The sequence below is a fragment of the Merops nubicus genome, unplaced genomic scaffold, assembly GCF_000691845.1.
Source record: "Merops nubicus isolate BGI_N331 unplaced genomic scaffold, ASM69184v1 scaffold1668, whole genome shotgun sequence".
Lineage (NCBI taxonomy): Eukaryota > Metazoa > Chordata > Aves > Coraciiformes > Meropidae > Merops > Merops nubicus.
This window is the reverse complement of record NW_008627512.1, coordinates 9560-22635: the sequence shown is the minus strand read 5'-3', so window position 1 is coordinate 22635 and position 13076 is coordinate 9560. Positions and strand designations below refer to the sequence as shown.

The window sequence follows — 13076 nt, the reverse complement described above, 5'->3', positions numbered from 1 at the left end:
TCTTGGAGGAAGGGCTGGCTGGAAGCTCTCACGGCAAAGCAGCAGCTCCTGCCATCTCGACGCTGCACTGTACAGTGCAGACTCCAACTATCCTAACAGCCCATCTGTGACTTTCCATTCACCCTTCTGCTGATTTTGGTGCTAAAATAATTTTCATGTGTTTTAATCAATCCTTCTACTAATAACAGCTGGATCTATTATAGTATACTATGTATTCTGCAAGTGATTTTGCATCTTTTCAGTCTAAGAAGCTGCATCAGGAACATGAAATTACATTTACATTTAATTATAGTAGGCAACTCTATATTTGTGAAGCAGGTAGGGCATTAGTGTCTGGATCTGCGCATTCAACCACCTCCATCTCTTAAAAATGCTTTGGAAAGAGTAGAAGAGGTGGTTTACATACGCTGGCAGCCCAGAGGGTCGCTGGCGCTCAGCCCGTAGTAGTTTGCCCTGCACTTGTCGCAGCGGACACCCTCCACGTTCTCCTTGCAAGGGCACCGGCCTGCCACCTTTCCCTGCGCAGGGTCCGTGTGGCTCTCGCACGCGCCGTTGTCCAAGGTACCTTCTGGGTCACAGTTGCAGGCTACAGGCATGGTCAAGGAGACACATAAGAAAGCACATTTAGATACAAGCAGGAAAACACAATGACAGAGCTGCTGGTAGGTGAAAATTCAGGATTCTTGTAAAGATAAGAGACATTCATCTGTGCTTGTTGTGTTGGATGCCTTACAGTCAATGTACAGCCACTCTTAAGAAACATTAGGAGAATGTTTCCAAGATTTGCTTTTCCTCTGGAGAAGAGTTACAGCCTTCACCTTGGTAGAAATATACCCTTTGAGGTATTAGGTATGAGGTGTGAGCATCACTCATCCACTCTTTATCCTCTTCAGACTACCTGAGGAGGAGCAGGCCCCATACTTTTGGGGATGCTCTCATGAAAACTGTAGGGTTGCAGGGGTACCACACCTGAGTCACTTCCCCAGAGCTAGTCTGAGTTGGCCATGGCTGAATTCTTTACTGGAAGCAATGGGTTCAGCATGGGACACTGCTCTCAGGATGCATCCCCTTTTTTTCCTAAGGCACTACCCATCTCTCACAGCAGAGCTGACATCTACCACACCACTCCCATTAGTAATCACCCCTTGGCTCCTTAAGGACTTTTCACGCCAATCAATCAATTCTACTACACTCAGAGCATTTATCCCATCCTATGTTAATTACTGGCTTCAGGCCATCTTTCAGAAGAAGGGCTTTTATGCCTGAAAGACTATTTTTCTTGCATATGGCAGGTGTCTAGCAAAAGTTATTACTCCTCCCACCATTTCACACCTCTTCTGTAATTCATGACTATCAGGGAACCAACATTACTACTGCTATTCATCCGTATACTGATGTTGTTCAAGAAAGATAATAACCTTGCTGGATTTCTAAGATGAGTTTCGCCATGAGTTGGAATATGCAGCTGTGTTTACCACGCTGATTCAAGGCTGGTATCCTGAGGCTACCTTAAAAGGCAGTTTGGATGTTATAGATTTGGTAACATTTTTACAACCATACCAACATTTAAGCATGGGGCTGCCATAGGGTTCAGAGCAAAGAGAATCAGAACCACCCTGTTTTGAGTCATTCTTACAGAATCTAAAAAAGGGAAGCTTACGGAGGCATGCCTGAGGGTCTGAGATGACTTTTAGTGGATCCTGGTAAAAGAAACGTTTGCACTGGTCACAGTGTTGCCCCATGGTGTTGTCCTGACAGTCCTCACAAACACCACCGCTGACCCCACCACTGGCCTGGTACACAGCCATGTCAAAGCGGCATCTGCTGGAGTGGCCATTGCAGTTACACCCTGAAAACAAAACAAAAAGTGGGGTATTTCACATTTTGACTCCTATTATTATGGTTTTGACACTACCGCTGTCTGCTGTTACCACAGGATTGCTTGCTAGTTGTGTGACTGCTGTTCCCCAGCAAGATTATAGATGCCCAGGCCTTCAAAGCTAGGAGGAAACACTAAGACTCAGGATAGAACTGAGCCCTACACTGGAAGAAGTACCTGTGCAGATGAATGTACCTGATAAGTAGTGGGGAAGACTGCTCCACTGAAGACAGATCTACCTGAATATTTGTTACAGATCCTAATATATTATTATTGTGTATCCTACACTACTCATTATTGTAGAAATAAATAATTTAGCCTTGTCTAAATTATTCTTTCATTCAGAAGAAAGACCCAGTGCAAACCAACTAATTTTCTTTTCTTGCATTAGTTGCTTTTTCCTCTACTTATCGCTTTTTTTCTCTTTATGAAAAATAAGAACATGAAACAGCTGTCCTCGTAGGGCAACACAGAACTTATGGCTAAAGGACTCCACCTATTTTTGTAGATGAGGTATGAAAAAGTCTCCCTCCCAGAAACCCAGCCACACCATTATACATTTGGCCGAGACTGTGCTGCACCCACCCCCCAGCTATTAAAAATTAAAATAATAACTTTGAGTTACGTTTGCAAGCATTATCTTGTGTCCCTTCAGCTGGCCTCCAGGGAGCATCATTGTAGAAATCTTTACATCTCTCACAAGACAAACCTTCCGTGTTATGGTGGCAGATACACCTCCCGTGGACCTGCAACGTGGTGAGAACAGAGGAGGCAGGGTGGTGGAGAGGAGAAGAGAGGAGGAGAAGAGAGGAGGAGAAGAGAGGAGGAGAAGAGAGGAGGAGAAGAGAGGAGGAGAAGAGAGGAGGAGAAGAGAGGAGGAGAAGAGAGGAGAAGAGAGGAGAAGAGAGATCTGTTTGAGGTATGCCAGCCAGATCAGGAAAATTCAAAGCTCTTTGGCTCCCTCAGCTGACACAACTCTCAGCTATTAAAATAAAAGGTCTGGAGAATACCTGCAAACTTTAACCAAATAGTTTTATAGTTTTAAAGCCGTTGAGCAACATTCAGAAAAAAAAGCACTTTTAGATACATCAAAGGAGACTTCGACTTTTTAAATTCTCCCTCTCCCCTGACACATCTCTATTTTGAGATACATATTTTCCAGTAGAAAAAAACCTCTTGTCCCCAGACGGAAAGAATTTGCAATCATGTTCTTGAATTTTTTAATAATGTTTTTCATGGGTTAGCTTTGCATTATCAGCCATTCTTTGTGCCAATGCCTCTTTCCTGCTGCAGAGCCTCCAAGCTCAGCTGAAGTGTGGAATGCATCCAACAAGTGGCCATTCAAGTCTGCACACACCACAGGCTACTTACTGCATTACATTTGCACCATTACAGCTCTGGTATTTTGCTGCTATTATCAACATGTCTTGTCCCAGTTGCTCATGCCAACAAAGAGACAGCTTCTGAGCAATCTGGCCCAGGGTTTTAAAGAAAGAAATATTTTACAACTTGCAGTTGCAAATGATCAATCCAAAGACCATCAGAGATCTTCCTTCCTCTCCCTCTCTCCCTCTCTTCCTTCCCCCAGAGCAGCGGGCAGGGGCTGCCCTTGTTGAAGATGGCGTTAATGACGCACCATGCCAGAGTGATGGAAAACATCTCCCCGCAGGCTCTGCACAGGACCACAGTGGCTGGCATGGCCATTGCAAAAGCAGCTGCCTCGCACAACCATCTCATAGACAGCGTAGTAGTACTTCTCAAGGGGATCACTGTGCCTTGTTCCAAGAAGAGCATCCCCAAGGGTGTGGAGTTTAGTAAAATTGATCCTTAGGTTTGTCAATGTAATGAGCTCTGGAAGGAAAAAAGAGAAATCTAGAGCCTATATTCACTGGAAAATGAACAGTATAAAAACTTCAGGTTGGATCAGTCATTCATGAATTCCCCCATACTGAAGTAACAGTGAAAATGATTGGATATTGGCTGAGACCAGTAATCCATGCAGTGCCAGGGCATGAACCCGCTCCTGGCACAGAGCTGCACGTGTTAGCACCCTCCTTGGTATGGCTCTGGCCTGCACCAACCTGTACTTTCCCAGCCTGTGTCTTTGTGGGCTCATGTAAACCCCTGGGGCTGCTCCCACAAAGCAATATGGACTGGGCTATTTGATCCCAGAAGGAAAGACAGTTTAGCTGTGTGGATGAGCTCTGCAAAGCTGTGCTGCTTGCTTCCAGAGCTAGAGAACAGGACTGGCCCATTTTATGTATTAATACAGATGGCTTCCTAAGATGTCTTTAGGTACCTAATCTTCAACATCATTGACCTACATCAGCTGAGCTGTTGACCCTTTTTGTACAAAAAAGGTTTGACTTTGTACAAAACAAGCAACACCAGCAAAGTATCTCAAAAGCAAACCTGTACTGGCCATACCTTGGATATATGGCATATATGGATCTTCTATTTCAAAGCTGGGATCCAAAGCTTTTAAAACAACCTGCAAAACAAATTAATACAGCTCTATAGATCACTGAAGCTAGTCTTTTTAGATATAAAGGCTGTCACCTGAGACCTAGTAGTTACGAATGCCACTTTACTGATTCCATACAAGAAAAGAACAAGGCTGTGGCCTTGATTCAGCAAGTGCTCTCACCCTTTCTTATGCTGACTTTGGCTGAGCAAGGCAAAAAGACTTTTGGTGGGTTGATATGTCAGGAGGAAGTAAAAGCAATGCCCTAGAGTTATGCAGAGATGGGATAAGTGCCCAACAGAGGGATCAAAGGACAGGCCCCTGCCCTGAGCAGTAGAGGTTCACAGGGACTCAAGATCTTTTACGAGGGGCACTTCCATGTGAATTCGGAAACCAGGAAAGAGCAGTAAAAGTTTTTGTGCAAGTGTTATGAAATCATTTGTATGTGAAACAGGGTAAAACACAGCATTTGTCTTCCCCTCTGTAAAGAGAACAGAGTTAATGACAAAGTCCAAGTCACCATGTACACCATGCAGCTGTAGGCCTGGAAGCATGAAAATCAGCACTGGTGAAGTGCTAAGCACTGGGCAAGTGTGGCGACCATCACCAGCTCAATATCTGGTGTTATCTGGGTGCCAGGAGGAGTGTGAAACGGGGTGGAGGCCTCCTGGTCCCAGCCTTCCGATGGCTTAGCCTGAAACAGAAGGAGCCACTACCCCCACCTATGCAGGTGTAAATCAACAGACTTTGTGGCATTAACTTAAGCAATAAGATTGTCTATAGTCATCCCCACCCGCACGTACACCCCGGTGATGTAATGTAAAAAACTCAAGTATAAATATCACCCCAATGTTGGCCCCAAAACTGGGACAGGATCGACTCGGAACCATACCGATGACAGGACGGATTGACGAATTCGCTCCTTCGCCATCCCCCCCACGTGGGACGCCGTGTGGGTAAGATTATTTACCTCAGCCAACACTGAGAGACAGACTTTTCCTCCCCGGGTGTATTCATATTTTTCTCCTCAGGTGCATTTCTATGCTTCATACTGAGTGTACCCTTGATTCTTGTAATGACTTTACTGTTTCTTGGTCTGTTGTGTTTTCTGTTCAACAAGTTTGTCTATATGCCAGGCATCCAGGCCTACAGCGAGCAAGTTATTATTGTTTTGGGGTGTGTGTGTGTATATATATCTAGTGTGTTGTTGTTATTAGCAATAAACCTTTAGTTATACCGGTACCTTTTAACTTTATCACCGGCAATCCAAAAGAACCTTTAAATGTTGCTGTAAATAAACAATTACCATTTGCCTCCTGGTCTGCATCTGTCGCATATTCGGTGTCGGTCACACAAGACTGGATTTATCCCTCCCCCCTCTTTGCAACACCCTCTTACCTGAGTAAAATCTTCACATCTCAGAACCTGTGTAAGTGGATCTGATGGATACAGATAAGAGACCTACAGCTCCAGAAAAATAGCCACACATGATCTGAACTCATAAAAACACCGACACTTGGCAATACCTCGCCTTCAGTGGAGGGCTCGATATCTGAATATCTTGAATCACAAATGACGTCTCCCACACTCTTTGCTGGGCCAGAAGGGATGTTGGGAAAAGAAGCTGCACAGTCCTGTGCAAAATATCTGAACGCTTTCCAGGTCTGACCAAAGTTGGTGGAGCGCTCAACCAGCATTGCTGCAGGCCGAAATGTCTGCAAGAAACAGAATTTCAAGAATTCCTGAACCAGGCTTTGATAAGACATCTCAGGGTTGTTGTATTGACATTCCTCTTTGGGGGATGTCAACAGCTGTCAATCAAAATTCTGTTTGGAAGCTCGCAGGCTCACTGCAGGGCTACTGTGCTAGTACCACCATTCTCTAAAGAAGCTGAATTCTTCATTCAACCCACTCTCTAGCAAAAGGCAAGGGTAACCTTCCATATAGATGAAAGATTACTTTCTAAGTAAGAAAGTTTACCATAACAATATAGGAATTTTATAGGAAAAAAATCCCACATTTATGGATCACAATGAATATGCATGAAAAAGCTAAATTAAATTTGAAAGAGCAACTGCAGTTCAGATATGTCCTACATTTTTAGGGCTTAGTTTTGCAATTTAATTTATTTTCAGCTTTAATTCTCAGATTTATAGAAAATAGGACCAGAAGGCACACAAATAGGAAGCTATTCAGTTTATCCTCATCCCCTAAGGCAGGATCAGCTATAATTTAACTATACTTGACAGGTGTTTATCTAACCTGTTCTTACAAACCTCTAAAGATAGAGCTTTCACTGCCTCTCTAAGCATTTTATTCCTGTGGTTAAGTAATTAGTGTATAACATTACATAAAAGTTCTGGTAAAAGATGTACCTTAAAAGTCAGGATAAGATGGCTGAACTGGAATAAAGTTTCTAGGTCCAATCTAATGCTGACATGGTCAATGCCTGAAAAGAGAATGAAAATGAAGTGAAGAGCACAATGTGCACATTGGAGGGGCTGCTGGGACAGCTTTCCCATGGGGGATTTAAAGATGCTTTTTCCAGCAGAGCAGCTAAGCTCTTTAGGGCACAAGCCCAGCATGTGGCTGGATCGCTCTCCCGAGGGCAATGAGATGTGCTGCCTTTCTGGCACTGGCACTGGCAGTGCTGCATGTCACTGAGACTGCAAGAGGTGGTTAAAGGCCCTGTTCAAATTATTCAGACTTCAAGTGATGGTGATGGTAAAGGTTCTCGGTTTATGTCTTCCTGTACCCCATCAGGTTTTTTTAAATCCATCCAAATTATTAGCTTATTTCTAAGAAAAAAATGAAACTAAATGAAAATATGGGGTTTTCTTCATGCTAAACAGATCTGTTAAACCCTTCTCTACCAGATGTGAAATTTGTCATGAGCAGAGCTATCACACCAGGCACCTTCCAAAACTGCAACAAGTATGGAAAAAAAATGCCACAATTCACACATTCTCTGTAGAGAACTCAGGTGATAGCTCCATTGTTCACATCTGTATGCAGCATCCCAGGGCTCCTGCTGACCACACTGTGCATGAGACCTCATCCCAGAAGAGAGATGGGGAGAGCACAAAAAGATCCTCTCACTGCTGGCCCACAGCTTTATCACCAGTGGTGTCCAAAACAGGTGACTGTTCCTTGTTAAAATCCATGAAAAAACAAGGATTATTAATTCTTAGTTGGATACCCAAAACAGGGGTAATTCACTGTATGTCAAATAAGAGTCAATGCTGTTCCTCCTACCACACCTCCACAGAGAAGCTATAAGAATAATATTTTGACCAATGGCATAGTCAGTGGGATTGAATGCACCCTCAGCAAGTCTGCAGATAGAACCAAGCTGAGTGCAGCGCTCAACACACCAGAGGGACGGGATGTCATCCACAGGGACCTGGGCAAGCTCAAGAAGTGGGCCTGTGTGAACCTCATGAGGTTCAACAAGGCCAAGTGCAAGGTCCTGTAGCTGGACTGGGGCAAACCCTGGTATCAGTACAGGCTGGGGAGTGAAGGTATTGAGAGAAGCCCTGTGGAGAAGAACTTGGAGGTACTGGTGGATGAAAATCTGGACATGATCCAGCAATGTGTGCTTGCAGCCCAGAAGGCCAAGCATATCCTGGGCTGCATCCAGACCACATGGCCAGCAGGTCAACGGCCGTGATTCTGCCCCTCTACTCTGCTCTGGTGAGAGCCCACCTGGAGTACTGCATCCAGTTCTGGAGTCTTCATCACAGGAAAGACGTGGACCTGTTGGAGTGGGTCTAGACAAGGCCACAAAAATGATCAGAGGGTTGGAACAAACTGAGATAGTTGGGGTTCTACAGCCTGGAGAAGAGAAGGCTCCAAGGAGACCTTATTGCAGCCTTTCAGTACTTAAAGAGGGCTCATAAGAAAAAGAGACAAACTTTTTAGTACGGCCTGTTGCAACAGGACAAGGGATAAGGGTTTTAAACTAAAGGAGGGTAGATTCAGACAATATACGGAAGAAATTTTTTACAATGAGGGTAGTGAAACCCTGGCACAGGTTACCCAGAGAGGCGGCAGATACTCCATCCCTGAAAACATTCAAGGTCCTGTTGGACAGGGCTCTGAGCCACCTGATCTAGTTGCTTATTGCAGGAGGGTTGGACTTCCCACCCAAACTGTGACGTATTTCTATGATATCAGTGAAGAACTACTATGGAGAAGCTTGTGACAAAATTAACACGTGGAAATAAGGGTGTTTATAGCCAGGATTTATTTAGTAATTTCCTAAATTATTACTGCTTTACACTGCAATCAATACTTTTTTAAGCGGATATTTGTGTTTTACATGCTCTGTCTTTTCACATCTGTACGCAAATGTGCCTTTCACCTCAAATCACATTCCTGTGAAAGGCAGACACCTTGTGAAAAATACATGGCCACAGCTGCAGATCCTCTGGCCAGCTCTTGGAGATACTGTGCTTAAAATTTGTATGTAGAAAAACAGAGTTTCTGAAATCCTATATTGCTACACACAAATAGATTTAAATCATTCAGTATTACCAAATCAAATAACAGATGCAGTTCTGTTTCATCTCTTCTTGAATGTGAATGTCAGTTACTAATAAATACCACAGTAACATTTTGCAGTAATATTTTACCAAAGAAACTTACCATTTTCTGACTGCCACCACTTCTTTTTCCTATCAGGCTCAAAAGTTGTGATAACATTTTCAACCATGTGACTGTTGTGCTGTGTATAGGGATTATACGGGTATCTAGAATCACAGAGAAAGCACTTCTGTTCTGCCTAGAAAATAAAACGAGCAGAATAAAAGATGCATTTGGTCTCTTCTTTAAAGATCCAGTGGATGTTCACATATTTATTCCATGGCAAGACTGGAACCTGTCATATTGCTTTGGATGCCTGTGTTTTTAACCACTCGGGCTTTCATATAAAAGGGACAAGGTGAAGAAAATAATGATATGCACAAAACGTATATAGTAAATGTTTGCCTCTCTTTGTCCTGTGCAAACTCCATAAAAAGTACCCTTCTTCAGTTGTGGAGAAGGGATCTCAGTAAGAGCAGAGAAATAAGTTTGTCAAGGTGTTGATTCTGGGGTTAGCTGCCAGAGGGTTTGTTTTGCAAGAGTTTCTTGGGAGGAATTTATATTTTAAAAGCTGAATTTTTATTCATGTCTCATAAAGGCTGTAGAAACTTTCAGCCAGAGACAGCAGAGAGGAGGCAGAGGGGATACAAGGGAGGACTGGATCTTTCAAGATCTGAAGAAACCTTGAATAGGAACATTCACTAAATAATTAATATATTTTTTCCTCTCTCTTTTTTCACATTTTCTATCAGCTCAGACCCCCAGCCAGAAGCAGCAGACAGATGCTGTTTTAAAAATGGAAGGCAAGGCTGGATCCAGGTACAATGTAAGTAGGTGGCCTGGGCTGACATCATCACCCTGACCACTGTCAGTGACTTTTGTAGTAATAGGGAAACTGGCAAGTTTAAAAATGATGCAAAGGGGGAAAATCAGGATGTCAGTAGGATGAAAGGGTCTTATTTGAAAATGTAGCAAGCAGAAGAGGAAGGTGGCAATGACTAGCCAATATCTCTATGCTGAATGAGAGGATTTTGCCTGCAAAAGGGCTTTGAAAGTGAGGGCAAGGAGCTCCTATTTAAGGTGATAAGAAGGGGATTGAGTGGGAGAGGTAAGGAGAGGTGACAGGGTTAACATGCTGGGCTGGGAGATGACCCGTGTTGAGACATGTGGACAAGTCCAAGCAGCATGGGATTGCAGCTGGCAGGGCCAGGGGAAGTATATAGACTGTAGATTTGGGCAGAGCCTGAGTGAAGAGTCAGGAATAAGCCAAAGCGGGAGGTGATGTGCGCCTGCTGGCAGGGAGAAGAGGGGATGACACAACACACCAAAGGGAGCTGAAGGCAGAGGCACAGATTCTGTGCACATAGCTGAGAGGCTGGCAGGGATGCTGATAAAAACAGAAAGTGGAAGTCAGTGATGGGAGCTGGGCTGGAGATGACCCAAAATGGGATGGGTGGAGAGGCACCCCACCCAGGACACTCGGGATCTAGACAGAAGGATCTGGAACAGTTTGTACATCTTTGTATTATGAAATCACCTGGGAATTATTCACATTTAAATAAACTAAGAGATACAGATTTACATGTATGGTATAATTTACGTGTTTTAAACGTCATGACAAATATATATTTTATCTCACCTCATTTCACAAAGGTCTGGTAAGGAGAGTTCAGGCTATCAAAGCATTTGGCAGGATCACACCCCCCCCCTCTCTGGTTTATATAGAGGCATACAATATGATATTCAGTCAACTTATGTTTAAGGTTGCTCCATAAAAACCATTTTGTGCCCCAAAGGACAAGCACATGTGTGTCCACATAAGGCAAATCTGGCAGATCCCATTTGCCTCTGAAGCATGCAGCTTTATACTCTCCTCAACACTAAGTCCTCTTTCTTTTCCTTTCAAAACGTGTAAGTAGTGAATCCAACCATAGGGCTAAAACCCATTTAACCTACATTTAGAAACAGTAAGACACATTAAAGACTGAAAATGATTCACAGTGCTCCTTTTCAAACACAAAGCAGTTGAACTTTAATTTTTTTTCCAGTCTGAATTTTCAGTCCAAATTGAGTCCTGCTTTTAGCAGCTTGCCCTATTGACTAATACACACTCCAACAAGAAAGGTTTGCTCTTGTCATCAGGAGGGGAACTGGGGAAGGAAGAACTTCACTTTGCAAGATGCAAAGCTCTCTGGCCTGCCTCCAGCAAAGCATTCAAAATGTGCCAATGAGAAACACAATTGAATTGCGTGGGACTCTACTATAGGTGACACACATTTAAGGTGAGCTGACAAAGCAAAACACATTGCCAGAGCCATAAGCCTCTATCTCTCAAACTCTGCAAAGCAGCAGAATTTCTAGTTCTCACCCTCTCCAGGACACAGTCACCAGGGGTCAGGGTATGTTGAAGCAGCATTAAATCACAGGGATTATTGCAGAACAGCTGTTCCTTGTCATAAGTCTGTATTTACATAATTCAAAGGATAACTGAAAAGTTTTTTGGTTTTTGTTTCTTTTTTTACTGCTCTTTGATCTCCTTTTAAAATGCATAAACAAAAGGCTAAGAGCCAGTTAAGAGCCAGAAGGAGGATGTCTCTAAGACGGCACTATGTGCCCATCTACGAAGCAGTGCCAAGACTCAGGCTATTTCAGAAGAAGAAAGAGCTATTTACATTTTGCAGAAAACTCTGGTTGCAGTATTTAACATGGAGCAGTGCTTGGTGACATCTCAGTATGGCAGAGCTTTACTCTGCAAAAGTGTTACACCATTTTGCCAGAAGGTCATAAACTGTAATTATTTTCAATTGCTTATAAATTAAGCTGTATTTTAAGAACTTCCTCTTCAGCTTAAGCTGGTATTTCGCAGAAGTATTTCTATTTGTGATAATTTATTAGCTCAGCGGGGCCAAGGCCTCCAAGATTTGAAACAAGGGAATTCCCATTTCTGCCTGGTGCAGCTCCTGCACGCCTGCTTTGGCCCCATTGCTGTGGCCAGGGAGTGAGATGGATCCCTCTGATCACCCATATTTTGCATCTGCCTGCCCACCCACACGGCCAAACACTGGACTACACCATTAGGTTTTCCCTCTGCTAGAGATGGCTTCCTGCTTTTATCAATGTTGGTGTTATTTCAGATCAAAAGGCATGAGGGGACATGGTGTGAATCTCTTAACAGGCTGTGTCAGGTCTCAACACTATACGGGACATGACTTCCAGCACAGGTCCGTCCAGGCAATGCCTACAGCCTGCAGGGCCACACTCCTGCACTCACACACACACAAACTGTGGTCTTCACCTCTGAGGCATAAGTGGGAAAAGAACTGGCAGAGCAAAGCTCCTTCAGAAATCCCTGTGTTCATTCGTGTCTTGTGGATGCTTCTCCCTCGTGAGAAGCTATATGTCACAGTGGAGGCTGTTTGCTGCCAAAGCCTCCACATGTGCTGCAGTAAGGCATAGCCTGCCACTGGACTTATGTCACACTAGCTGAGGATTATTCAAAGTCCAAAAAAACCTTCCTAGTCTGGGCAAATTCCTTTCACAGATGAGAATATTATTATTAAATAGAGATTAGTTTATAAAAAATGAAAGAGAAAACCAACCTCTAGGTAGCCCACAATGCAATACTTCTGGGGGCTGTTCATCCCACAGGTTGACGAGGCTGTTAACTGCTTGCTGCGACCCAAGAGGAGGTCCCCAACAGCCGGGTGGCAGGACCCAATATCACAGTCATCCTGTGCATGCTGGACTCTTATCAGCACTGAGCACGAAAGAATATCACAGAGATGAAATTGTTTTGTATACCCAGCAGTATTCTTCAGACAAAATCAGTTAAATCCCAATACCAGCAGAAACCTGAATTATCCTTTGCCTGTACTCCTTTTGTCTTTAATAATACCACTTGATAGAATCTTGAAGAGCTTTGGTAATGCTCACATCTGTTGCAAAATCATTATTAAAAACACTGCTAGCATATTGCAAAACTATGCTAAAAAAAATTCTCAGCACTTTGTTGTGCATCAAACATGCCAATCTGCTATGAGCAGTAATTTATTATTGCTTCCTACCCCGGTATACCCATAGCCAGCAATTCTGTAGCAGAATCACAGGCATTTCAATTGACTCTGTGAGCAGAGCCAGATTTGGATTAAT

At 43.5% G+C, this 13076-nt stretch overlaps 1 protein-coding gene across 1 annotated transcript; it reads right to left on the bottom strand.

The window, feature by feature from the left end:
• Nucleotides 1-406: 406 nt before the first annotated feature.
• LOC103778715 (laminin subunit beta-4-like) lies at nt 407-12684 on the bottom strand (the record flags this gene model as incomplete). Its single annotated transcript, XM_008946317.1, has 9 exons — nt 407-586; nt 1661-1849; nt 2505-2625; nt 3516-3730; nt 4307-4370; nt 5870-6058; nt 6719-6792; nt 8991-9126; nt 12527-12684. Coding segments are annotated over 9 exons (1326 nt in total), but the record flags the coding sequence as incomplete, so codon positions are not given.
• Between the last annotated feature and the right edge of the window lie 392 nt (nt 12685-13076).